This window comes from Scleropages formosus, chromosome 19 (genome assembly GCF_900964775.1).
Source record: "Scleropages formosus chromosome 19, fSclFor1.1, whole genome shotgun sequence".
NCBI lineage: Eukaryota > Metazoa > Chordata > Actinopteri > Osteoglossiformes > Osteoglossidae > Scleropages > Scleropages formosus.
Genome location: NC_041824.1, coordinates 22215733 through 22243541, shown reverse-complemented (window position 1 = coordinate 22243541; position 27809 = coordinate 22215733). Strand labels below are relative to the sequence as shown.

Genomic DNA, 27809 nt, shown 5'->3' with positions numbered 1-27809 from the left:
GTTTTTTGCGCCAAGTAGCAAAGTGACTTTTCAGGTTAAAAATGTGAAGCTTTTTTTTTATTGGAGAAAAGGAACAGCACTGCATTGAAATACAAAAACATACAATAAAAGGAAAAGCAAAGGAAAAAATAACAGTAGAAAAATATGGTCATAATTCTTAATAAACTTGTTATTGTTATCAATGAATTTAGAGCATTCACAATAAGGGAAATCTCAGCAAGAAAGACATCGAATCTAGGCAAAGTCTTGAGAAATTTGTTTTTGTGAATAAAAAATTTACAGTGCAACATGAAAAAATTAACAACAAGATCAATAGCATAGTCACTGCCAGAAAAATAAAGAAATATATCTTTCAATGAAACCTTAAAATCAAATTTTGTATAATCAGATAAATAGCAACTTCAGTCCTCCCAAAGAGGTTAAAATGTGAAGCACTGTACCCCTGCTTTACGGTGTGATGTCTCCTGCTGCATGCTCTGAATTCACTCTGTCATGATACAGAAACAATTGTAGCTACCTTAATACCTCCAGAATGTTCCTATTAGATTAATCGAGCAGGACTGAAATTGAATATGCACGGAAAATGTGGACTTGATACCTCAAACGCGCTACATAGAGGAGAGACACTGTGTAGGGAGATGTGGTAGTGTGGTGGCTTTGGCGGTATTGGATTGAGTCCTGCTCTGGGTGTGAGGCGGTTCTGTGTTTTTCCCTGCATGTGCCTCCCCAACATACAGAAGAAGGCACGGACAACCCCCTTCTGTTCCTCCCTTGTCATGAAAACCACACAGGTGGTTCTAAGGGTCGGGTTTGACTCGATGGCATCATTAACTACAGCATGATGGTGTTTCTTATTGTGGGCCTATGGCTGTACTGGGTAAAGCAATAGTGGTTAGAGGTGCTGCCTTTAAACCCAAAGGTTGTGGGTTTGAATCCCACCTTCAGTTGTAGTATCCTTGAGTAAAGTACTTACTCTAAATAGCACCAATAAAATTATTCAGCTGTATAAATGGGTGAGTAATATAAGTAGCTTAACAGTAAGTTGCTTTGGAAAAAAGTGTTATAAATATAAATGGGATAAAAAACAATGTTGCTCTTATGGTGGGTTGGGCTTCATATTGCCAAAATCATATTTGTACCATTTCTCTTAGCTGCCAGGGGAGCCAAGTAATATTTTGTACAAGTGCAGCATTTAGCCTGCTGCTGTGTGAATATTTTATTATGTTATGTGTCGCTGTCATTGTCAGATGTGTTCAAGTAGTTGGAAATGATCATAAATCAGTACCTTAGGTTGTGTGCTTAAACTGCAAAGGTAAAGACATACATTTTTACACATTTATTAAGTTTGATCACATAAAAAGGACACAACAAGAACATTTTGTGTTTCATTTTGATATCTGAATTGTATTTTGATTTTGCTATAACTACAAGTAATTAAAAAACATATCTTGTATAGTCAATATATATAGTTTGTAGAAAACTTGTGGAGAGAAACTATGTCTTCAAAAACAGCAAAATGGAAAAGGATTCATTCAAATAAAATGTATAATAAAAGTTTTCATTCACAATCACATTGGGTGGATATTTCAGGATTTTCTTTCTGTTGGCAGTTGTAAAAATATATCTCATTACGTCCCAAACGAATAAGTACTGGCACTGTATATTGACCACCTTATAACCTGTTTACCTTATAGCTCTTTGGATTCACCATATGGTGCCATGATCTCATCCTGCTTTCCTATCCCTCTGGTGTGTCCTGTCCCTGCCTGGCCTATGTGCGCACAGCATCCGGCTTGAGGAACAGTCTGCTGTGCCAGTAGTCTGGATTGTCGAAGGACCTGTCTGCACGCGGCTCCCCCACTCCAGCACACACTTTTACATATGCTCCCAGCCCGTTGTGCTTGCCCAGCCCGGCCTCTGCCCTCATTCCATTGATATCCTTGATATTCTGATATTGTGCTCGATCCTCTGCACCCAGGGCGACCACACCTATTGAGTCCATTACCTCATACTGGTTCTCCTCCCCTTCCTCAACTTGAGAATCAAGAATCCTCAACCCACTACTGGCAATTAGGGTCTGACTGAGTTTTGGATGGCTGTTATTGTATTGATAACATTCTTCCCCACTCAGTTCATTCCCCTTCTCTTCTTCTGTGTTTTTGCCTGCCTTGTCTGGGTCTGATGCCACCTCCATTACTGCGTCCCGCTTCTTCCACACAGTACTGCTGTTTGTGACGTCCACCTCTGCAGTCTGGCTGTCTGAGTAATGATATTCCTCCTCATTCAGTGCTTGTTTTGGCTGCCCATCTTCTCGACTGTCACCATCACCATCGGGGCTCTGTGCAGTCTCCTCTTGCCCATCTTTGTCTTCTTTGTTTGACGACCAGGTATCAGAAGGCTGCGGTCTTACACTGGCTCCGGGAGATTTTGCAGGACTCTGGCCTGGAGTAACCTGTTGGAGGCCTGCTGTGTTCTCTCTCCATCCTGGTGAGCTGCTGGTGTTTGAGGTTGGAGATACTAAAGCAGCAGTTGGTCCTGAGCTAAACTTCAGCTCCAGTGATCTGTCTGCCAGTTGATTAGGTGAGCATTTTGATGAGAGTGACTGCTGGCAGCTTTGTTTGTTCATGTCCTCATAATAATCCTTTGAGGAGTCTGTATCTGGCCCAGGTGGGTACAGCGGACTCCGTGATACTCTGGGGTCCCTTTGAGAAGGCATGCCATTTTGGGACGTAGAGTGTTCCAGAAAAACATCTAAAACAAGGGGCAAAAGAAGAAAAAAAAATTAAAAGGTAGGAAGAGACTTGTTTTGACCAATAGAGGTTGCAAAATATACCTGTTGAGATCAAAAAGGCAACTCATTTAACCAATGAAAACTTTTACCACAGCTCCTGTGGTTAATAAAATGTAGTCTCCAGATTTAAAGGCATGGGGCAACAAGAAAATGAAGGAACATTGAAAAGTGCAATTAAACCTTCTGCTTGTCATGAAAGAGAGAAAAACAAGAGACATAAGGCCATTTGCACGTGTGCGCCAAAGGGCCTTGTCCGTAAATCACCTTCACATGTGCTCCCAAGTTCACTAGGCAGCATGTATCCATAGTAGTCCTCCTCCTCCTCCTCCGTGGGCAGGGGGGCAGGCGAGCTGGTGGGGTGTGCTGACCCACAGGCCCTGACACCATGGTATCTGGCGCTGCACAGGCCACCATTCGAAAGGGTGTCCAACCTCAGGTCCTCATCTTGAGCAGAACTTGAACATCCTGCTGACACCCTTGTAGAGTTGTGGCGGGAGGAGGACACCCACAGCTACAGAGTGGGAGCACATGAGGTGGAGCGGAGTACAATTGACACTGATGTACACACAAACTGAGCAAAAGACCAGCTAGTCGGCACAATACCATCTTATGGAAATAATGGGTGACGGGACAGTCTTGATTTGCTGTGATACAGACAATTGGATCAATAAAACAGGAAGCCGAGGTTTGTCCAGCAAACTGAGCCAGAGCATTACAGAAACATCAACATAAAGAATGCCTCCCTTATACAATGTAACAAAAATTTTCTTATGTCAATTTTGGCAAATTTTTGGCACTAAGTTCCAAACACTGAATATTCTAGTACCTTTTAGGATCTGATGCTCTAGAATATTTTGGTACTTTCTACAATATTTTGGTGCATCTAGAATCTTCCACTGGCTGTTAAGTACCAAACTAATACTGACACTCTAGAACTAGCTGTATTTTTGTAATCAGTAAACTTTAACTAGTTGTAATCATTGCAAAAACTGACATAACTAAGAATATTGAAACATTTTGTTGCCTGTAGATGTGTAACAGTGTTGCTGTAGGGTAGACTATAGCTCACCTGTTGGGGGTGTTCTCCTGGGCCAGGTGTCATGGGCAGGTAGCCAGCTGCACTAGTATGAGATCTCACACTCTGCAAGAAACATGGTGACCATCAGAAGAAGAGGAGGAGGAGGAGTACAGAGATGGGGACAACGGCACAATTTTTTGCATCATTAAAGAAAATCCAGAGAAGAAACAAAAACATGTAGGCCTATAGGCAAACTAAGAGCCATGCTAAACTGCACACAAACACAAATGATTTTCAGACAGGGTCAGATTTAAAATGTGTCACCCTCACCCTATGGGAGTCAACACGCCGTCTGGAGTGACTCCTGGATGGAGACAGGTAAAGTGGGGGCGTGGCCAGGCAGCCATCCAGGCCCTCCTCCTGGTCCTCAGGCCCCGCCTCTAAATCGCCCAGCTGCGCTCGTCTTTGATGAGACTCATCAGGTGCTGCATCTGCTAGGCTGCTCTCCATCTAGGGCAAGAAGCTTGGTGATAACTCAGGTACCTCACTTTTGGAGATGCCACAAGTGGTACAATAGTCCAGCTGCTTAATTTACATTTATCTGATACTTTTATTTACAGCTACTTACATGTTAATCTACCTACAATTATTTACCCATTTATACAGCTGGAGCAATTTAGGATAAGTACCATGCTCAAGGGTACTACAGCTGGAAATGGGATTCAAATGTGTGATCTTTGGGTCAAAAGGCAGCAGCTCTAACCACTATACTACCAGCTGCCCCACATGTGCATGAAGGTGGGACACCAAAGGCTCCATTTCACCTTATTTTGATTATATCTTACAATATTATAAAGATGGTAAAGACTGAGGATAAAGGTAGGTTAATTAAAACTACATAGTTATAAAGTAGAAAGAAATAAACCCGCTAAAGTAGTGATGAACATCTACTGAGGACTTGCTGGAGCAGTTTTGAAGAGTTCTATCCTGGGAGTATTAATCCAGTTACAGGGCACTAAGTACACACACACACACACACATTTTCAGAACCGCTCATCCCATACGGGGTCACGGGGGAACCGGAGCCTACCCGGTAACAGAGGGCGTAAGGCCGGAGGGGCAGGGGACACACCCAGGACGGGACGCCAGTCCGTCGCAAGGCACCCCAAGCGGGACTCGAACCCCAGACCCACCGGAAAGCGGGACCGCGGTCCAACCCACTGCGCCACCGCACCCCCTGGGCACTAAGTAAAGACTTATAAACTTGAAGGACAAGCCACCATGTTCCTCAGACAGTAATGAAGGTCAACAACTCTCAGTTTCTCAGACACCATCAAAGAAAGTCCCTCACATTCATTACGAGGTACCGTGGGGGGTCCCTTGCCATTCGAGTAAATTCACTGGCCAGCTCCTTGAAGGTGGGCCGGACATTCTCGTCAATCATCCAGCCTGGAAAGATAGGAAAGCGTGTCAATTCCGTGCCTACAGGACGTGCGCCATGGTGCTCACTGCATGTTGCGTGTGTTTGTGTGTCTTTGGAGAAGCACGTGGAGTGATGCTCACACTTGACCATGACCATGTAGACGTCAATGGTGCAGATGTGAGGCTGTGCCAGGCGCTCCCCCTTCTCCAGAAGGTCGGGAACCTCCTGAGGTCGCACCGCAGCGTAAGGCTCGGCCCCAAAAGACATCATCTCCCACACTGTTACTCCTTCGCAAGGAAAGGCCATACATAGGTTTAGGGTTCAGGTTAGGACTTAGAAGTAACCCAACAGCTACAGTGCATTTCCATATGCTGTAAGTAGATCTCACAAAGCACATTATGTCACAGACACACCTACATGTAGAATTTATACAAACACACAATATGACCAGTGAGACTGAAAGTAGATGAGGAACTGCAGCTTCCTCCTCGCTACATAAACACGCAGGCTGTCTTACCGTAACTCCAGACATCGCTCTGACTCGTATATCTGCGGAACAGGATGCTCTCCAAGGCCATCCACTTGATGGGAGTCTTGGAGCGAAAAACAGACAAAATAAATATGGGCGGTGCAAAGAGTGCACATTAATATGTACATTTATTCATTCAGTGGATGCTTTTCTCCAAAGCAACATACATCTCAGAACAATAGAAAGAGTATTATGTCAACAGAAGAAAGGAACTGGATGTAGACGTGATTCTAGACTACAGTCAATTAGTCACATACCGCCATATGAACATATAAGTGTTCATCACACAGGTAGCTGCATAAAGGCTTTTCCAACATTAAGATGTGTGTACAAAAGCTGTCAGCTGTAACAGTAGTCCAGTGTGTGTTTGTGCCCTTGTCTTCAGTACCCCTAGTAGAAGGGAGGCTGTACCTTGACCTCACTGTAAATGTACTTCTTGTCATCGGGGTAGAGCAGGTCTGCGATACCGTAGTCAGAGATCTGCACTACGTAGTCACTCTTCAAGAGGATGTTTCGGGTAGCCAGGTTTCTGTGGACCATACGGTGCTCCTCCAGGTAATACATCCCCTGCAGAGAGACTTGTGATTCTCTCTCTCTCTCTCACTCACACACACACACACACACACACACACACACACACACACACCTCCAGTGCTAACCTTGGTCATATACACAGTCAGCCTAAGAACAGCCGCAGATAATAAATCAACAAAGGTACATAACACGCACTGTCGATGTAAAATGTCCAGAAATACAAATGGTTGAAACTGTAGGAATAAAATGTCTCACCTTGGCGATCTGCACGCACCAGTTGAGTAGCCGCTGGGGATCCAGGTTGTCCCTGTACTGCCTGATGTGCTCTAGTAAGGAGCCCTGGGTGCTGAGCTGTGTGACCAACTGCAGTCCTACGCCAGGACAGATACCCAGCAGCCTCACTATGTATGGGTGGTCTAGGCTGCCCATTGCTAGCATGTGCTGCCATAAAAGAGCAAACAAAGCAGCAGGTAAATAAACAGGAGTTGCACATAACCTGGGGTAGAGCTGACAGTGTAGTGGTTAGTGCTACTGCCTTTGGTCCCAGAGGTTACAGGTTTGAATCCCTCCCTCAGCTTTAAACTGAGGTGAGTGCAGTGGGTTTGGCCAGGTCTTTCTCTGTGGTGGGTCTGAGCTTTGAGTCCTGTTTGAGGTGCCTTGTGGTAGACTGGCATCCCACCTGGGGGTGTGTGCCATCTTAGGGTCTGGCTTGCTGTTACCCTGCTTAGGACAAGCAGTTGTAGACATGGTGTGTATGCACTCTGCTGAATGTGTGTTTTTCAGGTGTCTGGCTATTAAGTTGTGTGTCAGCTGTACACTTGGGTGTATTGCGCAGCATAAGTCTTCTCATTTCCAGCTCTAAATTTGCTCCCTGGTAAACACACAGGGTGCGGTCGCTGGTGGTGGCGAATGTAAATGTGACTGAAAGGTTAGGCTGTGATGCACAAAAAGGTGTCTGACTATGTGAGCCTCACATCGGTGAGCTCAGTGAAGGTCTGCCGGCCGGTGCGATCCTGGATGGTTTTGATGGCCACTGGGATCTTGACCGAGTCACCTTCCGGGATCCATACACCCTGAGAGAAACAATGTGATTCAAGATGTTTACACTGGCTCCTCATGTTATGCAAAGCTAAGTTGAAGATTTTCACAGAAAACACAATTTGCCAGCTTATTTAATTTTTAACAGCATTTTCCTCATTTATCTGTGTCTTAAAATTCCTTTTTGTAGTGCAGCCAACGCAAACCATGCCCCGTGAGCAGATAAATGGAAGTAAAACACACCCAAACGGAATAGGCATGTGGGACCAGCTTAATTCTGCTCTCTTCAACTGTGTTTACAGCTGGTTCCTGGCATTTGTGAGTGCTCTGATTTATAACAAGATGACAAACAGCGCATACGTTTATGGTATGAATAGGATAACAGTTGGCACTGGACAGGACTTGTTTAGACAACATATTTTTTAGTTATTTTAGATTAGTTTTTCTATTAATGTAGCTCAAAGTTAAAATATTAAAATAAAGTTTTGGAAAGTTTTTTATTTACTGTAGTAATACACATTACTTTTAAAAAACCTAACCTATAAATAAAGTCAGTGTTATCAAGCTTTTATTAATCGTGGTTTAGTGGTAAAGCTATTAGTATTATGATTGTCGATTATGATGTTGTCTCACAGCGCCTGGATGGTCATGGAGAACGTGGGATCGATCCCCACTCAGTCTGTGTGGAGTCTGCATGCTCTGTCTGTGTCTGTGTGGTTTTCTCCCACAGCCCAAAGACATGGTGTTCAGGTTCACCCATAGTGTGTGAGTGACAGAGAGAGTGTGTTCCACTGATGTATGGATGAGTGACCCAGTGTAAGTAGTGTATCTAGCAGTGTAAGTCGCCTTGGTCATTAAGGTGTGTGGGCTGATAACACCACACAGAGTTCACTGGAAGTCACTTTGGAGAAAAACATCTGCTAAATTAAGTAATGTAAACATAATGTATGATGAACAGACAGACTTGTGTTTGCCAGCATAGATGGAAAGAGCTATGAACAGAATAGACACACATGTGAAAAGCTGTACCATCACCAGCTGTGTTTCCCCAGTGAAACTTTTAGACCGAAGCAAAAGTGCATCAAGAACCAAAAAATAAAGGTCCATCTTTTGTCTCTTTCAGTTTCACTAGCCTCTAATTAATCAAACAGCAGAAGCAACATAAATAACACCATGCTAACCTATGCATTTAATCTTAAGTACCTAAACTAAAGGTATAATGGGGGGGTGCAAACCTCACATGCCCCCAAATAGTAGTATGACTGCATTTAGTACAATTGCTTATATTTTTCTGATCAAAATGTGATAAGCTGCCCCAACTCTGGAAGAAAACTGATCTGATGATGTAATAATGTGACAACCTCTCTGAACACTTTGGTAGAAACAGTCACCTGAAAAGAAAAAGTACATTGTGAAAAATACCTTGTATTACACCCAGGGTTCACTGAAGAGCTGTGAGCTTATTACACACACACTTTCTGAACCGCTTGTCCCATATGGGGTCGCGGGGAACCGGAGCCAACCCGGCAACACAGGGCGTAAGGCCGGAGGGGGAGGGGACACACCCAGGACGGGGCGCCAGTCCGTCGCAAGGCACCCCAAGCGGGACTCGAACCCCAGACCCACTGGAGAGCAGGACCCGGTCCAACCCACTGCGCCACCGCGCCCCCCTAATAGTGAACAATTAAATAAAAAATTAAATTTTAATTTAAAATTCATCATTTTAATTATTACATTTTTAAAGAGCCTATAAATATAAATGAATGGAGGGGTGTGGTGGTGCAGCGGGCTTGACTGGGTCCTGCTCTCTGGTGGATCCGGGGTTCAAGTCCTGCTTGGGGTGCCTTTTGACGGACTGGCGTCCCGTCCTGGGTGTTTCCTCTCCCCCTTCAGCCTTACGCCCTGTGTTGCCAGGTTAGGCTGTGGCTCGCCGCAACTCCGCTAGGGACAAGCGGCTTCAGCAAATGTGTGTGTATGTTTGTGTGTGTATGTTTGTGTGTGGGGGGCGCGGTGGCGCAGTGGGTTGGACCAGGTCCTGCTCTTCAGTGGGTCTGGGGTTTGAGTCCCGCTTGGGGTGCCTTGCGACGGACTGGCGTCCCGTCCTGGGTGTGTCCCCTCCCCCTCCGGCCTTACGCCCTGTGTTGCCGGGTAGGCTCCGGTTCCCCGCGACCCCGTATGGGACGAGCGGTTCCGAAAATGTGTGTGTGTGTGTGTGTGTTTGTGTGTGTGTTTGTGTGTGTATGTGTGTGTGTAAATGAATGTGTCAACTGTAAGTCTCCTGTGGACTACAGCAAAACACTTTCAATTCCATTACTGAGGGCAGCCACCAAAGCTCACAAATAAACCAAACAAATGAAACAATCAAAACAGACAATGTGCAACCTAAAAATGCTTTACTGCAGCATACAAGAGTACAGTACCTTGTGCACAGTGCCAAAGACACCAGATCCCAGCACCTTGATCTTGCGCAGCTCTTGGGGTTTCAGGGTTCGAGCGTGAACCTTTGCCCCCTTCTCTCCAGGATCCAGAGGTTCAAAGCTCTGCAAAGATCCAACAAAGAACAGAAGGTCACACTCACTGACATGTACTGCTTTCATACCACCCTTTTCTATCAAAATGCTTAGTTGAGTTTCAATACTCATGGACATGTGCCTCTCACCTGACCCACATTCCCAAGCCCAACGAGTGGTCTTCCAACTCACCTCCCCACTCTCCAGGTACCTCCGCATGACTCTTTTGCGGCGGATGGCCAGACCTCGCTGGTACAGCATGGTGAGCACAAAGAGAAGGAAGCACACCAGCAGACCAGCGACAATCCCCAGGACGATGCCTGTCGTAGGCAGTCTGGCAGCACCGAGGCGAAAGCACACCATGACAGGAAACAGGGGGAACATCAAAGTAGTAGAGTTTTATCAACAAGGTAGCTCATGAATGTAAATTTGCTGGAACGGGGTAGAAGTTATGTTCATTTGGGGAAATATGCAGAGTGGCAGCCCAGCCTACAACCAGCAGGGGGAGACACTGACCCAGATGTGTCGCTAGGCAAACAGTCTTTAAGTTCCGGGCCTGAGCACCTGCAACACAAAGCACAGAGCATAAAGCAGCACTCTTAACACTCTGTTCATTCAGTTCCTTGCTTTTCAAACACACAACCACACTGACACGCTTTAAGTTTCTTTCCAGGCCTGAAAATTCAAGCCTGATCTGGAATGAGTCCAAACCAAATAACAATAAACTAAACCATGTGGCACAGCTTCAAATTTTTTAGCAAGGCATCTTACAACCATTGATGATTACTGCCTTTGAAATACACGGCAGAAATCTCCTGTATGACCCAACCCAATGTAGATAAAGCAGGGGTGTACATTTGTACTGTTTTTAGAATAAAATATCACTATTCATAACTCTGGTAATAAGTAATGTTTTTTTTCTCTACACAGAAAAAGCTTCTTCAGTAGTAATAATAAAAAAAAACTTTCAGAAATGAAAGCCCAGACTGACTAGTTCCAGTAGTTTGCAGCCAGTAATCAGAACTGTACAAGTACACAAGTACACACAGAACACTAAGAGACAAGTTCCTAACGACAAGGAGCATACAGAGCACTACACTGCGCTCTGTCCTTGTTGCTGTGAAAAAGCAGCATGGCCTTGGATCATATTGTGTCCTGACGCTCTACATCCCCTCCTTCCAAAGGTGTGACCCTTCACCTCTGTGTGCAGTTCGGGTGGCACAGCTCACAGCGCTTCTGGGCATTGGGGTATTTGAAGATGAGGCCCTTCTCCCCCATTACCCTGCTGGGGCAGGAGGAGACGCAATTAGGTCCATCCTGCAGGTTGGCACAGCTCATGCAGTCACCGGCACCCTGAGTGAGACAGTAAAGTACAGTAGAGTAAGTAAAGAAATGTACAGTCATTGCAGCTGCACCTCAGTGCAGTAAAACAGCAATTAAAGGGAAGGACATTGAGAAACCAAGAGAAGTGAATATGGGATGGAGAGCTTAAATTTTTTAATGAAACGATTTAATTAAATTAAATTAAGTTATAAACTCTGTATAAATGAATTAAAAAATAAACAATAAATGTATTAACTTGTGAAAACTTAAGAAAAGTGAGATACTGAGACTTTTGACAGGGGAAGATAGATAGACAGGTGAGGAGTGATGAGATGTGACGTCAGCCCACCGGTCCAGTGCAGCTGGTCCTTCCTTCTTGGAGAAGACATTCCGAGTGGCAGGCCATGCACTCCTTGTTGGGCCCTCTAAATTCCCTTGGCTCCCTGGGGGACAAACAAGCAGGAGAGATGATGGGGCATAACAAGGGCACCGTCAGCACCGCGTACAGTGTGAGACGCTGTTATCCACCCCTGAGAGGCAGTGTCACTAACCCAGTGTAGAAGTTGCACTGGGGGACACAGGTCCCTCCTCGGCTGTAGTTCCTGCAGGAGAGGCACTGGTCGGGCCCTGGGCCCCAGCAGCCCGCATCAGAGCAGAGGGGATCACATATATGTCCCTCCTCAACTGCACAGCAAACACACACCAGAGAACATGTCAAGATGCCCAGATACTCGCTGTGTTGGGTGACATGAAAATGAGTAGACAAAAGGAAAGTGTGTGTACAGGTGTGTGAAGAAAAAAGGTGATCTCACAATGTGACTGGCTAAACTAATCTGAGATCATGAATGGAGAAATGCCATTTGAGCTAAACTAAGGAAACTCCTGCAAAATCATGCAAAAACAGCAAAATCCAGCCACCGATCCTGATGTTTCAAATCGCACCAATAAGTGCTGTGGTCACTCACTGCACTCTTGCTGGGGCCGGTTGTTCGCGACGGTTACATGCCGCCGATTCCGACGTGTCCCAGCGAACAGCTGGGTCCAGTTCACGGTGTGCTGGTAGCAGAGCATCTTGTTGTCGCTGACGTACACGCTCCCATCGTTAATCTCACACAGGGAGCGAAGACCCAGGGAGGTGAGCGAGGGGAGCCTCATGACCACCAGGGAGAATCCGCTGGGAAACGAGACAAATACGAAACCATGAGGGTCACAGTATAAATTCAATTTACTTAAACATTTATCTGATGTTTTTCTCCAAAGCAACTTACAATGTTAAGCTACTTACAATTATTTACCCATTTTTACAGCTGGGTAATTTCACCGGAGCAATTCAGGGTAAGTACCTTGCTCATCTATACGACAGCTGGAAAGGGGATTCAAACCTACAACCTTTGCATCCAAAGGCAGCACCTAACCACTGTTCTACAAGCTGCCCCTCCCTTTTTTCATTAGCACTCAAGACCAAGACACATAGAACAGAACAGCCTAGTTGTATTCTGACAATCATAGGTGTATTCGGGTGTGTGTGTGCGCGTGCACGCCTTCCAGTGTTCAAGCAAGCCTAATGCGTCCCCTGTGTATAAATTCTTCAGTACAACTGCTAAAATTTCTGGTTGCTACACCACAGTTGATTGTAAGCTAAAGGTTTCCCAAAAACAGAGACACGTGCTGTATACAGACAGTGACGAACACACGAATGCAGCAAGACACACTAACATCACCCACTGCCACGGACATGCAGTAAAACTGTCCCTTACTTGTACAGAGACCTGCCCTGTATGGTGGTGAGGTTGGAGAACACCGACAGGTCAGACAGCTCCTTCGGCCATGAATGGATACTCAGGATATCTGCCAAGCAGACATACACACACAGATACACAAACACAGACTGGTGCGTATGCACACATAGCATAAACACACACCGTATGTATACAGAGCTAGGTGGACACACAAACCTGTGATCTCTCTGACAGTGCGGAAGACATTCAGTTTCTCTGGGTTGAGAGGTGGGATGTTGTGATACACATCGCTGAAAGTTCCAGAAAGCAGATTATGTGACTATATGATGTATGGTCAGCATTGGGGCAACTCACTGCGTCTAAGGCGTTTTGATACGAGAGGTATTTGGCAAATAAAGTCGCATTATTTCTGTCCAGCTGCCTTCATCCAAGGTGCGCGATGCAGCGGATGGGACTGACCCGTTGATTCCCGTCGAGAGGAAGTGCAGGCTGCCCTGGATCTTGGTGCAGTTTATGAAGCTATCGATGTTGGTGGAGTCCACCGTCTGCCTGTCGATCGCCCCCGTGCCCGTGCAAACTGGGGACGTCAACGTGATTGATTTCACCATCAAGTAACGGTGTGAGAACTCTCTGTGAACCCTCTTTTTCCAGTTAGGGTTAGGTAATTTACACACGTGTTCTTATCCAAAGTGATCTTCACATCTTAGAGTTTAATTAATGCATTTGCAGTGCTGCTTGAAGGTATATGAACCCCTTGTGTGCCTTAGTTTTGCCACGAAATGGTTATTCAATGACAGTAAGCCTTTGTCATCTGACATAATAGGTGTGTAATGACCAATTCCATATGTTGCTTCAGAGGAAATTGTGTGTAGTAGAAACACACAAGTAGTGCAGGTGTAAAGATAAGTAAAGTTGCATTGGTTACACCAAGCTGGTAAGTAGAATCAGGGGTATAAATCAGTCATTTATTAATTTTAAATGTTCAATATTAAACATTTAGATATAAGATGATTTTAATATCTTATACAAGAATAATGACCACCCCTATAACGTTCACATGCTTTCAAGCAGCACTGTAAAAAGCTGGGTATTTTACTGAAGGTACTTGGACACCTTTATTACAAGAGATACAACTGTTGGGAATGAACCCAAGTTACTTTAAGATTCTTAACCACTGCAGTTATTGTTCATAGATTGTTCATTAATGCATTTGCTGATTTTCTTTTTCTTTTCCAATTATTCATCGGTATCTGCGGAGGTATTAGGGTTTTACCTTTGGGGCACATGCCCCCGCAGGGCTCACACTGCTTCACCCCGTTCTTCTGAACCTCCATTTTACCCACGGGGCACCTGCTCACACATGAGCTTCCATCCACTACAAAGTTCACTAGGAGGAATGTGGGAAAGAGGCTGGTTGGACCGTCAGCTCTCAAAGATGCAACGGACAGTTAACGTATTGTCCCGTCCGTTACCGTGTGTTCAGCGAAGTGACATGCGTGCTTTCAGTCGGCATACACTGATACACAAAAGCCTGCTCACAGTACTCACTGGGACACTGGGAGACACATATTGAGCCATACTGGTACTTGGTGTTGGGGCTTGGCTCCATCTGGAAAATGTGCATGTTGTAGATGAAGGTCTGACAGTGAGGGACGCAGGAGCCGGAGTCATTGAATTGCCTGCAGATCTGCACAGCCACAAAAACATCACACGCAGATTAAGCAGAATACACAGAACAACAGGAAATCTATTCCGTAGAAACCATGTTTAATGACCCGTACAGGTTGAACATCACATCTGCTTTTAGGGACCAAGTTCACTGTGTTGTGATTCAATGAGCGACAGTTTTCTAGAAGTTCTTTTTTACAATATGAGTCATGATTGAATCCTGCCCATTCGTTTTTCTGAAACGTCTGAGCTGTGGTGAAATCACGGTCTCTTTGTGGGAGCCCAGTGACTTGGCAGCTGCAGGGAGTGGTGGGGTAGAGACGGGAGCTGGATCGTGGGGGAGGGGAGCGAGCAGGATGGGGGTTTTCAGTGGGACCCGGACAGATAGACTCACAAAGCAGTCGGTGTTCTGAGCACCGGTGCAACCTCCGGCACATTCCATGTGGCAGCACTGGCTGGGGCTGGTCCCGAAGCAACGGCCGCTGCACTGCAGAGCGCACAGCGTCTTGGTCACTGTGGAGGGCAGTGTGGGGAGGGGCGCACATCCACAGGTGGGCCAGCAGTTAACAAACAGGATTTTCTGGAGGTTTGTGTGATAACAGCTGGTTACCCTGATACTGCCTTTCATGATGTCAGAACACTGGGGCAGTGAGCAGTGTAGTGGCTTCAAAACTGGACATTCCTGTTAGACCAATTGCTCTTGAAGGAAACCAATGCATGATGTAATTGATCTGAATGTTGTCAGTCAATCTACATCAACGTAACAGAACATTTCTGTAGTTGAAAAAAAAAAGTTGTAGACAGAATATAGCTTTGGACAAAAAGGTGGCACAGAATATATACTGTATGAAGTGAAGTCTGCTGAGGAACAAGACAGAGGAGAACTCACAGATCTGGCAGTTGTTTGGTCCAGGACCCCAGCAATATCCACCACAAGCAGCATCACACTGACCTGAAAGGCAAGATTCCGTTCCGTGAGCTCCTGCGTATTTCCACCACACAGGTCCTCCCGTTGCTGCTCCTTTGGTGACACCCCCAATCCATCCAACAGCTCCACAAAATGCCCCACCCCCTCCAACACCACTCTTTCCCATCCTTGCACTGACCCATCATGCTGTTGTTTCTGACGTCGATCTGGGCACTGCTGTTCTGCACGATGTCTGCCCAGTTCACCAGGGAAACATAATTCAGGAACTTGTTGTTCAAGATCTGAACCCCTCCTTCCAAAATTTCTGTGTGGACATTCACAGGGGAACATGGGAGAACACACACACACACACACAGAAAGAAGTAGCACTGTTGTTCCAGTAAAGGTAACAGTCGTGTCAATGACAATTCAGAAATGTTCTTGGCTTTGTAAATGTAGACAACAAACATCTTGTACTATGTAGAGAAGACACCTTTCTGAGGTGTGAAAAATGACTACCTTACTTTGATGGTGATTTTGAAGCTCTTCAGATCTCCAGCAACCTGAGTTGGCAGTTATCTTAACATCACATTGACAAGACATTGATGTTCCCCTCCAAGCCCAGCTCCCCCTCCTTTGCTCCTCACCAGTAAGTTGGGTAAATCCCAGCTCTCGCAGGCCATAAGGCCCATCCTTCTGGTAGTTCAGGAACACAGACAGGGCAAAGCGGTTCTCAAACAGGTTTTTGCCCCGGATCACTTGTAGTTGATCTAACGGCAGTCGGTCAAACTGGTTGATGGCAATGAGAATATAGCCGGTCACCTCTCGGATGGACTGGGTGAGCAGGGGCACGGCGAGCATGCAGAAAGGAACCGTAGAGGAACCATGTCATACAGCATAGCAACAAAGGAACAAATATGTCTTTTTTACAGTAACTGAGTGCCTTTGGCCTCAATGCCTTCACCATCCCCCTATCCAAGCCCTCACCCGAAGGAAGGAGAAGTTCCGGCTGTGGTCCATGTGTGTGATCTCCAGGTTTCCCATGACAATTTCGCAGCCACTGTACATTTCCTTCATAATGTTGTACTGCACCTCCGAGGTGCCGGTCATACTGAGGGAGTTCTGGGTGCCGAAGCATACTGCCACTGGGAGGTGGAAGGAAACCACATGTGAGGTCTGACAGGCAGCAAAGTGCGCTGGCAGTAGCAGTGGAGCAATAGACGTGCGGAGAATGTAAGCAATGTGTGGATGTCTTCTCAATGTATGCATCGGGCTAGGTTAGGACAGGGATGTGCTTGTTCTTCTGCACAGGAGGGAACAGAGGCACAGAGGTGAACGGTGGGGAGCAGGCCTCATCACTGCCAGCCCCCAGGACTTAACCAGGAACTAAATAGGCATTCTGGGTCAGCAGCCTGAGGTGTGAATTCCTCGACTGACCTTTAGTTCACAGGCTATAAAGAGGATGAGAATATTGTAGTTATTGCACGCACACAGGAGTCATTGTATACGGCACAGCTGGTCACAGCGCTACTGGCCTTCGGTGACCCTCCTCTCCCAGCACTTGTCGCCTTGCTTTTGTCTCTGTTACTTTCTCTTTCTTCACTTCAATCTCCTTTTCAATAGCTGCCTCCTATGACTCCACCTAAAATAATCCTCTGCTTGGAGTCTGATGTCTACACAAACTTGACTCTGCAGGTTACTGCACATTTTCTCACCCAAATCCCTCAACTACAGAGTAAAGTGCATGAAAAAGCTGCAATGACAGGTCCAATAGAAGCAATAACAAGAACCTGCCCAGCAGCCTACTGAGAAGAAAGGGGATTTTCCTGGAACACATTTCTTGGAGTCTCACACAGCGAATTCAACTGCACGGCTACAGGAGGAAGGAAAAATGTTTACAGAATAGAACGCAAAGAGCAATTTAATATCAGAAGTCACTTTTCCAGCTGTTGCATGATGTCAGTCTCCCTCTTGCTCTCACCAAGAAAGGCACAGAAAGACTGTAAGCCGCCAGACAGGCAATGAGTTAGGTGGTGCTAGTGTCTGTGTATGGTGTGTATGGTGTGTGTGTCTGTGTGAGCCTGTGGGTATTCAATTGACCCCCGACACGGCTCTGCAGAGCTGAGATCAGAGGTACAGACAATGGGCCAAGTGTATGAGAGCCTGGCTATCTAATAGAGTGGCCTTCGTTTGGCCTGCGCTACCACTCCTAGATCTACTCCAGCCTGATGTACTGATTCTGATGTCATTCTGAAAGCAGGGTCCAAATGCTCAGGACTCCCTCATGAGTTAAAACCAGATGTCCCCTTTGCAGTGTTGAACGCGCATTGCGTAAAATTACAGCACGGCTCAAAGCAGACATCCTGCAGACTGGAATATTTCTTTTACAGGCGAAGCACTGCTTCTTCTTAAGCATAACTTGCCTAATATCAGTCATATATTACAATATTCTGGTTTAGACTTCCAAGTAAGGGCATGGAACAATGATCCCAAATCACACACAACACGTGTGTATTTTTAGCATGAATTTGAAGTACAGAAGCTGATGATGCTATGACTGAGTATATATATAATCAAATTATAGTCATATGGAGCATTTAAGTACGTGGGTGAGAACTTTTATTGTTAAATCTGGAGTACACACTGACGTACGTTTCTATGTAATTATGCAATCTAGCTATGTCTAAGTATTAAACCGCTTGTAACAACTTAGTTACTTTCAGAGGAACACTTTCAACTGAGAATATGCAATTCATACATGGAAAGTTTCAGTTTTATTGTGGGATTGCTTTTCACTGGAAATTACTCAAAACAAAGCACAATAGTGAGATATTATAAAACTACCTTTATACCTGTGCAGCAGGTTAAACACCTGGCAAAAAACAAGAATAGATGCTGCAATATTCAGAAATCAAAGGTGTTGCTTTATATTTATAACACAGAGCATCCAAAAACTGTACCAAAATGATACGTACGTGTTCTGTACACTGCAGTTGGTGGACAACAGTGTCAGAGTATTATTCCCACACACTGATCACTGAGGTCTGGGAAGTTCTTTCAGATCCATTTACAGGAAACTTTTACTCATACACTTACTTGTACCCTTATGCTAATTCACAGATACACAGTCTCGGGTAAATGTTGACACAGAGATCAAACGGAAGTCGTAAAAGGAATATGTGCACAAATCTGCAACCCCACCCGACTCCTTGGGCAAAGGGTATTTTCTTGCCTTGGGCAGACAGGAGGGCAGCCATGAAGGAGCAAAATAGACAGAAGGAAGCAGAGTGAGAGCAGAGTGAGACATGTGGACAGAGCGAAGGGAACATGGGCCAAGTGGAGGCTGACAGTCAACAATAGCTCTATTCTGACTGGGAGTGAGAATGGGTTCACACCACACCCAATAGTGCCCTTTCTTTTCCTCTAATAGTTTCACCACCAGCGCGTATCAAGCAGCGTGTTCCACTGTGTACGACCACAACCGCCATGGCATTCTCACCCATGTGCTGCTTTAACAACAAATCCCTGAGTGTTTTTAGAAACATGTGCAATGTAGCCGAGCGTGTTCCTTCGTGTCCTGGTGGCACGGTGAATAGCGCTGTTCTCTCAAGGCACCTAAGCGGTGTGAGAAGACGTGTGGGTTCGACCCCTGCTTAGTCTGTGTGGAGTTTGCATGTTCTCCCTGTGTCTGCATAGGTCTCCTCTGGATTCTCTGGTTTCCTCCCAAAGACATGCTGTTCATGTTCACCCCTAGTGCATGAGTGACAGAGAGAGTGTGTTCCACTGCTGTATAGATGAGTGACCCATTGTAAGTAGTGTATCTAGCACTGTAAGTCACCTTGATAAACAAGATGTGGGCTGATAACACTACATAGTCTTTATGAGAAGTCACTTTGGAGAAAAGCATCTGCTAAATAAATAAATGTAAATGTCTGAATATCTAGTCTGCTGTGTCCTCCAGCACAAAGTAAAATATTGCACTGAAATTAGAAGAGGATCATTTCTGCGCTGCCGTGGACCGGTATCCGGTCCGAGGTGTTCGCCACCTCGCGACCTGTACTTCTGGGATCTACTTAGGGTCCCTGCGCTGGAAAGAAATGACTGATAATGAGTGGATTGTTTATTCATTTTTTCGCTAAGTAACACATCAACTCATCTCCGCAGTGCAGTTAGTGTACACAATCACTGAAATATCCAAGCATGACTTCTTAAAGGAACTCTGGACCAAAAACAAGAGGACACAGGAGGCCATGAAGGAACACTGCATCAAGTATGTGAATGCTGAAGTTTAAGAAAGCAAGCAAGGACACAATCACACAGGGCCTGAGAACAGCCTGGAGCGAAAGCCCCCTGCTCTTGAATAAATACCCAGTGTGTACTTGGTGGCGTTTAGGGCCAGGCACTTCTCTCCTGTGTGTTTCAGCACATACCCACCTTTATGGCACAATGGTACAGAGCCACTTTGCGACTCTGTCAGTGAGGTATTAACGCAGGATCACACCCTCAGGTATAGGCTGTTGCTGAGGGGATCATTTAAAAGGATTAATATTCAAATAAGGAGACAAAGACCGAGGTTCCAGGTTGACTGATATTTGTTTTCTTCTGTGACCAGTATTTAGATCCTTAAATATGGTTATATCTCTATTTTAATCAAAAATTCAACCAGCAGGATTGATACTTTTTCAAAATTGCATTGTCACCTACAGCCACCTGACCTTGACGTGCATTTACCCTATTTATATTAAAATGTCACTGAGCTTTTCCAGTCATTAAACTTTGGAACGCGTTCCTGACACTGAGCAAACCCCTCTAGGTGACTCACTGGTAAAGCGATAACAGCCCATAGTCAGCTGTTCTTTGAGAAGGTGTGCGCCAGGGTAGATATGATTCCTTAGCGCTGTCAGAGAAATCACATCATCGCGGTCATTTACGATCACGGTATCGCCCACTGTGACTAAACAGGAAATCAAACACAGTGACCTGCTCTTGTCGCTCTCTGCTCAGACGCACCTTCCTCAGGTTGCAAAGGGAAAGCAACTAGTAATGCAAGGCATTCAGGGAGGAATCCAGCAAACGAACCTATAGGAAAGCAGTAGCTTCAAACACAATGTTGGGAATTATTGTGCAGTACGCACTGTCTGTGTGCGCTGTACGTACCTAGTGGTGTCTCACTGCAGCACCCTTTCTCTCACTGTCTATGTTTTGTCACTTATTCATGTATTGCAGCAACTGGAGATTGATTGATTGATTGATTGATTGATTGACTGACTGACTGATTGACTGACTGACTTACTGACTTACTTACCGACTGAGCGAGCTGCTGCCTTTGGACCTAGAAGTTGTAGGTTCAAATCCTACCTCTGGCTATAGTACCCTTGAGCAAGGTACTTACCCAAAATTACTCTGGTAAAATTACCCAGCAGTGTAAATGACTCTCAATAGATTAATGTTGTAAGTTGCTCTGGAGAGAAGTGCCACCTACTAGGTGACCTACGTGAGTAAATGTGTCCAGTTATTTCTGCCACTGAGCAATTTACAAATATATTCAAACATTTCTCTGTCATTACTGATCTGATGTTCAGTTCTCCCTTTATCCGCCCCCCTGTAGTGAGAATAAATATTATATTACAGCACTGTACACTTACTAGAACTGTTCAGTGGCACGGAAATGTCTCCACAGCACGATGAGCACAGCCCCCCCCCAAAAAAAACATTAAAATTGTCTTGTTTTTGTGGGAACTAAGTAATAGAGACTAGCTCTTCCCCACAGAGAATTCGGCTTCGCCTTGTTGAAAAGCAGGGACAGAGTCAGAGAGAGCGGTAAAGTGATGTAAAAGGAAAGGTCCAGAACGGCACGCGCTGCAGAGCAGACAGACACGGACGGAGGTGTGAAGACGCCACGTACCTTCGCGGCCGCGCGCAGAGCAGCGCTGGACAGCCGACAGAAGAAGGATGCTGAGGACGAGCACCTGTCGCCACATGGCGCTCCGTAGCTCCAGTTCACCGCGGTGCGCTTGGAAGTGAGTGCAGAACCGTTAGGGCGCCATCCATCCGCCGGCGGGCGGGCGGGCGCGAGCGAGCGCACGTGCGCTCCCTTCAAGCGTAAAGCAGTCGCGAACTTTCCCACAAGTGAGGCGGGAAAGGAGCCCGCGGGAAAGCGGCGAAACTTAGCGCGCGCGTTCGAACGGCTCTTCGGCGCGTGGCTCCTCTTACTTAGGCCTCGTCTGAATTTACCGTGGTACCCTGACGTGAAACTAGTGGTGAAATTCTTCCTGCTCGAGGATTTGTCTCACACTACTGTTCAGTCATCCACCCCCATCCTTCAGAATGAACTTGATGTGCGCGACAAGAAGGGTGAGAATTCAGAGGCGCCGCGTAAGTGGTGGCTGCGCTCCGGGCACGCGCCTGCGGGCGGGGTGAGGCGGTCCTCGTGCCCCGACGATGAAGTGCGGACAGCAGTCATCACACACACTGCACTTTGTCCTCGACGAAATGTTCCCGCGGGTGCCCGCTATAGGACGCTGGAGCGCGCGCGGCACGGCGCGCTCCCGTCGCCGCACGCGCCAGTCCTCGGAACGTGAGCGGCTGGACACCGCAGCGCTTCGGTCGTGTTTTACAGGAAAGGAAGGCAGCGGTTCAAAAGATTAACTTTATTACACAATGAATGGATTTGTAATGAAACTGTGTAGTTTTGACTCCATTGGAATGACAGAGTGTACATATTTCCGTGTCCTGTTATACTTATCATAAGACTTTATTTACATTGTTATAACTAAGGCGAACACTTCTGAAGTGACTTCATTCCACGCGTGTCATACAACGAAATCTGCAGTGTTTATTTGAAAAAACAACACGAGCTATAACACTTCTCATAAATCTTACGCGGGATCATTTGCAAGGTTACGCAATAATACGTTTCAGGAACTCAGTTAAATAAAAGTTGGAGCAAAATATATACACACACACACATTATCAGAACCGCTTGTCCCATACGGGGTCACGGGGAACCGGAGCCTACCCGGCAACTCAGGGCGTAAGGCTGGAGGGGGAGGGGACACACCCAGGACGGGACGCCAGTCCGTCGCAAGGCACCCCAAGTGGGACTCGAACCCCAGACCCACCGGAGAGCAGGACTGTGGCCCAACCCACTGCGCCACCGCGCCCCCCTCTGCAAAATATATAACCAAATCAATACAAACAAATGAAGGAAGATATGCTCTTCGGTCTTCCAACACTTGCAAATATCTCTGCAGAATTTAAAATATAAAAAATAAAGATGCAAAGATACGAACGAAATAATATGTTAAAATAGAGTAATGCACAATTCTTCGCTATTCTCTATGTAAACTCATAGCAACCTCAGCATGTGTCCTACGACCAGTGAAATGACTGATAACAGTAATGTTTTACCAGTCTGGGTTGTGTCATGTATAATATATAAATGTGCTTACATATATTTAAGGCTTTTTTATTGTTTTCACAGAGCCCAATGACATTATCGAAGGGTCTTGAAAAGATGGTGTTTTGAAAAACCTCATGGAAATCTGTAATATATATACGACTCTCACTATACATAATTGTGGACATACTCCATAAATATTCTAAAGTATATAGCTCCATAAAGAAAAAAAATATTCTTAAATATATTTTTTCCCTTATATCTCATTTGCATTCCATTTCCATTGTTTCAACAAGGTATGTAGCTCAGTTATAAATCGTGTTGTGAAAAACTAGTATGGCTTCAAAACTTAAATATGCCAGTTGCAAGGTGTTTTCGTGAAATTTTTAATGTAACTTTAGAATTCAATATTTTTAAGGAAAACTATATATAAATATATAAATCACTATACAGTGCATATGCTGAAATGTGTTAGATCGAGGGCAATTCCGGACATGTGGGCCTTAAGCTTGGATTAAAAGGTGTTGAGAGTAGGAGAATCCTTGATATTTTTGAGGAGAAGATTCCACAGTTTTAGAAGCCCTGTATCATACAGAATGCAGGCGAGCCTGAAGGTGAAATACATGAAGACTGCAAGGTGGGGAATAGGCCGATACAAGTACAGTACATTCCACACTCATAAAAAATAGGTATGCATGTTCCATAGAGTACAGAAATAATAACTAATCACTGTTTTGCAGCTGTGTTTCCACATTGATACACAGTAAATCATTCACATGGTTCTTGGCCCAAAGTATTATGGTTTTACTGTACTTTCTTTAATGAGATAAGTCCTTTTGAAAGCACAGCATGCAATCTTTTAACTTGTGTTTTTTTTCTGCTCATCTCGATCCTGCCTGGCCAGTGATAAACAGTGTCTGTGAACGTCAGCGTCGGCTGGGAGGGTCTGCTGCTGCCCTCTCGCTTTATCAAGAGGAGTATTGTGCTGGAGCCCCTTCGACTGCTGCTTAATCACTCTTTTTGATGCTGAAGGACCAAACAGTGATAATAAGCACATTGTCCGTGGGTGAAGAACATGCCTTTATTGGACAGAGCCGCCGCAGTGTGAACACTGAGCTCTACATTCTTTGGCCTTGGGCCCTAAAGAGAGAGCACTGAGGCCAAGTATTAATAAATAGCAGCGTGTAGCGTTGCATTCTTCATTTATTTCCTGTTTGCACAAAATAAAAGAGCAGACATGGCGTACTACCCCGTTTTGATAGAAAGAAGGGATGAAACTGCCAGGCACGGTCATATGGGGACAGTTGTGGAAGTCCTGAATATTCTGTATTCACTTAATTAACTTAAAACACACCGGTGTGGCTCAGCGGAGTTGTGAATAATGACCCGAACTCCCGGTTCTGGAGAAACCCAGCCATAAATAATGCTCATATCCTGACCTTAGGAAAGAGGGGTTTTTGGCTACTGCATATTATGCAGATCTTTAGAAGCATAATGAAGTGCATAAATAGGTGCAATAAATAGGGCTACTGTGTGTGGATGGGCTCTCTCTGTGTGCGCATTGGATAGAACATTGCATTTTTCCCTTTACTCCATGCTTCATTCATTATCATTGTTAAAAATGGGGAAATAATTTCCAGTTACTTCTGAGCACTTCTCAGAGAGTTTTGTTCACTGCATTTCATTAAAAGAAAAACTCAACAGGTTAAGTTATATGTTGTGTAATATTGTACGATTTTTTTTTTTTTTTTTTTACCTAAAATCACTCGAACTACATCGCGCGACTCACACAGCAGAACCTCGGCAAAATGGACTTCATAAGGAGTATTCAACGTAAAAGCATCTGAAGTGCTGTGGCTCCGCAAAGTTATGGCGCATCCTCATATTTCTCGAGTTCCCGCCGTTGGACCGTTAGCGCTGCGCGATGCTAATGTGTCTCCTGGGAAAGGACGACATCTAGTGGCCATCGGTGGAAAGATCAGCCGCGGCGCTCCGGCCAACAGGCTCGACTGTTTCCCCAGCGCTTCTCCAGCTCTCTGTCTTCAGAAATCATGCATGTTATTAATATACGAATAAATCACTGAACTCTCCGCGAAATGTTGGAGCATTTCCAGCAAGGTCTATTTTTAAAAAATAATTTACTGGCTGTGAATGATTAGTCACAGAACAACAATCAAAACAGCACAAGAGTTACGCATCTGTGTTCCATTTCACTAATCTGTTGACTGGTGTGTTTATGGTGTTTAATAGGCGTGCCACTATGGCAATTTTCTTACAATATGAACAATGGTATTAACGCGGTATATATGTTAACTTTATTAATTAAGTCTTTCTTCAAATGTGTGCTTTGGCTACATAAAGCTGCCTATTAAACCAACAGTAATGACGAGAGTCGGTCAGTCGGCGACAGTGTCCGCTCTCTGTCGTTCCGCCTCCAACCACGAGGGGGCGACAGAACCCAGTTTAACCTGAATCCGGTTTTTTGACGCAGGGAACTGGGCTGTAATTTCCCGGTGTCTTTTACAAGGGCAGAAAAGACCAGATTTTTTTTTTTCTCCAGCCTCTTCAAGCCTTTTGGAGTCTGGCTGAAGGATATCAGGTGGAAGTAGACAAAGGCTGAGCGTCATTTGTGTTCCTTATTTCAAATGGCATTTTGTTTGACACCAATTTCTTGCCAACCGCTCCCAAACACGTGGCATAATAGTTCCGATAACTGGGGCCGCAGCCCCAGGGCTGGAGAAATACAGAATGCGGGTGAATACTTGCCGGTTTTTATAATGCCTCAGAGAGCGGGAAAGGGTGAGGACAGGAGTGCAGAGACTGCAGTGCCATTGTGCACTTAATTGTTATCGTCTCTCCTTTGACGTCTCCAAATTTGCGGGCGCGTGAAGGGTCATCGTCCCACTCTGGGCCAACGCGGCTTAGCTTGTCGGTCGGGCCCGTGCGCTTCTCCGTCCCACGGAAGATTGATGAATGGACTGCGGCGCTGCAGCCGGTGTGTCTGCGTCCTCGCCGAGGGAGCCCCGGTTACGGCAGGGAATCCAAGCTATGGCACCCGCCGAGCTCTCGCTATTGTGGCCGTCCAGCAGGGGGCCCCGGGGGCTGGCGGCATCGGGAGCGGCCCTGACCCACATACTGCTGTCAGGCCCATGGAGACACGCTGAGGGGGGTGGGCGTTACTGATGGCATGAGGGCCTAGTAAATTACCCCCTTCGCTGAAAGCGACTCGGGGCAGCGACTCTGCCCACACACCACGCTCCGTCTTCCAGCGGCTGCCAGCCAACATGAAGCCATTTTCTGCGAGCTCTCTCGCACCGGAGAGCGGCGAAGCCGGCGACCGTCATATTGGCACGCTCTTACGACTCTCGCATGAAACCGACCTCGAGAGGTGGAGGTCCGGAACAAAGAGAAGCGAAACGTTGCGGGAATTATGTCATGCGGGAAGGTGAACAGGGACTCTCATGAGAGCATCCAGAAACTGGACTTCACCCCTGAGGACAAACACATTCATCCATAAATGCATAAACAATGTTAAGGAGAAGGACCGTCATCCAGCAGGTGGTGCAGTGGTTAGAGCCACCACCGTCACTGATTTAAATCCCACCTCCGGCTATAGTACCTTTGAACGGGGTACTTACCCCAAACTGTGACAGTAAAAATCACAGTTAAAGTACACCTGAGCAAGGTAATTACCCTAAATTGCTCCAGTAAAATTACCCAGCTGTATAAATGGGTAAATAGTTGTAGTTACCTTAACATTGTAAGTCGCTTTGGAGAAAACTGTTAGACAAATGTAAATCATCGCACGTTGTTTTGGTGAAACAGATCAGATAAATGAGCTCACAGGGACTCTTTTTCTAGGATACATCAAGTTTATTTCTGAAGAAGGTTGCGGGAGCTTTATTTTTAAAGGCGGGACAGTTTTGTCTCTACGTGGCAAATACTGGCCGTGCTGAGTGGGAAAGTTATTGCAATTCTTTCCGTCAATCAATACATAGTTTTGAAAACACTGCACCACTAACTACTTAAAAAGCCGGACAGCAGCGGGACCAGAAAACTGTGCCAGTTTGCATTCCTTCGTAGTGAGCGCAGCCTTAGTGGCATGTTCACATAGCAGGCGTGGAGCAGGCATGGAGCACGCGGGGCCACCAAACACGGAACACAGAGCAGGTACTTGTAAGATCGGAACCTCAGTCCATCTGCGCTTTTGCTTATTTTTTAATTATCCTTTTCTTTTTTTTAAATCACAACTTGAGTCTGCCACAAAATGTAAAATGGGTGTTCACAACCTGGGCTAAGATTAGTGTAAAACTGAAACTGCGGTTTTAATGCGTAAAGAAGCTGACTTGGTTCTGTCGCTACTTGCGCCGGATGCCTGAAAATCACAACTGGTTTTCCTCGATCCACAACGATCCCCGACGGCAAAAGGCCAGCGGAACGAAGCGCTCGGCGAAACAGCAAGGCGTTTGCCCACAGTGCTAGAAAAAGGCCGTGTTCTCTTTCTGAAAAAGAAGTCTCAGCTCAGCGGCTTTGACAGAAAGTCCCACACAGTGACAGGCAGGTGACAGACAGCCCACATTAAAAACTCATTTATGAACAGCATTTATTATTCATATGAAGCGGTATTAAAAAAGGTAAAATATGGGAAATTATCATTCCTCTCCCGCTTTTGTCCTTTCATACTATGCGCACACCAAGAAATGGCACACGTCCAACCGAAGACAAAGCAGCTGCCAATTGTGCACTAAGCCTGTGCCAACTGGAGCTGTGACTTCAGAACTTGCATGCTAACATTTTTCAACATTTCTAGATGTGGAGACTTAACTGTGAACGGCACTAACGCTACAGACGGCGATTTTAAAGATGGCGATTTAATGGAAGTGTGAAGGCACCTAGGCCAGCTGGGAAACACCTGTATGGGACAAAGTGG

At 45.6% G+C, this 27809-nt stretch overlaps 1 protein-coding gene across 1 annotated transcript; it reads right to left on the bottom strand.

The window, feature by feature from the left end:
- Positions 1-1021: 1021 nt before the first annotated feature.
- LOC108939044 (receptor tyrosine-protein kinase erbB-3-like) lies at positions 1022-21974 on the bottom strand. Its single transcript, XM_018760144.2, has 28 exons — positions 21386-21974; positions 16468-16625; positions 16128-16314; positions 15680-15805; positions 15463-15525; positions 14968-15086; positions 14454-14592; positions 14179-14292; positions 13365-13482; positions 13122-13195; positions 12924-13014; positions 12132-12340; positions 11718-11850; positions 11516-11609; positions 11042-11196; positions 10360-10407; positions 10036-10177; positions 9754-9873; positions 7270-7368; positions 6551-6736; positions 6173-6328; positions 5750-5825; positions 5373-5519; positions 5161-5258; positions 4140-4319; positions 3861-3932; positions 3056-3302; positions 1022-2751 (listed from the first exon to the last, which is right to left on the bottom strand). Exons 1-28 carry the CDS (start codon positions 21459-21461, stop codon positions 1772-1774), a joined length of 4407 nt encoding a protein of 1468 aa, XP_018615660.1. The 5' UTR covers positions 21462-21974; the 3' UTR covers positions 1022-1771.
- Between the last annotated feature and the right edge of the window lie 5835 nt (positions 21975-27809).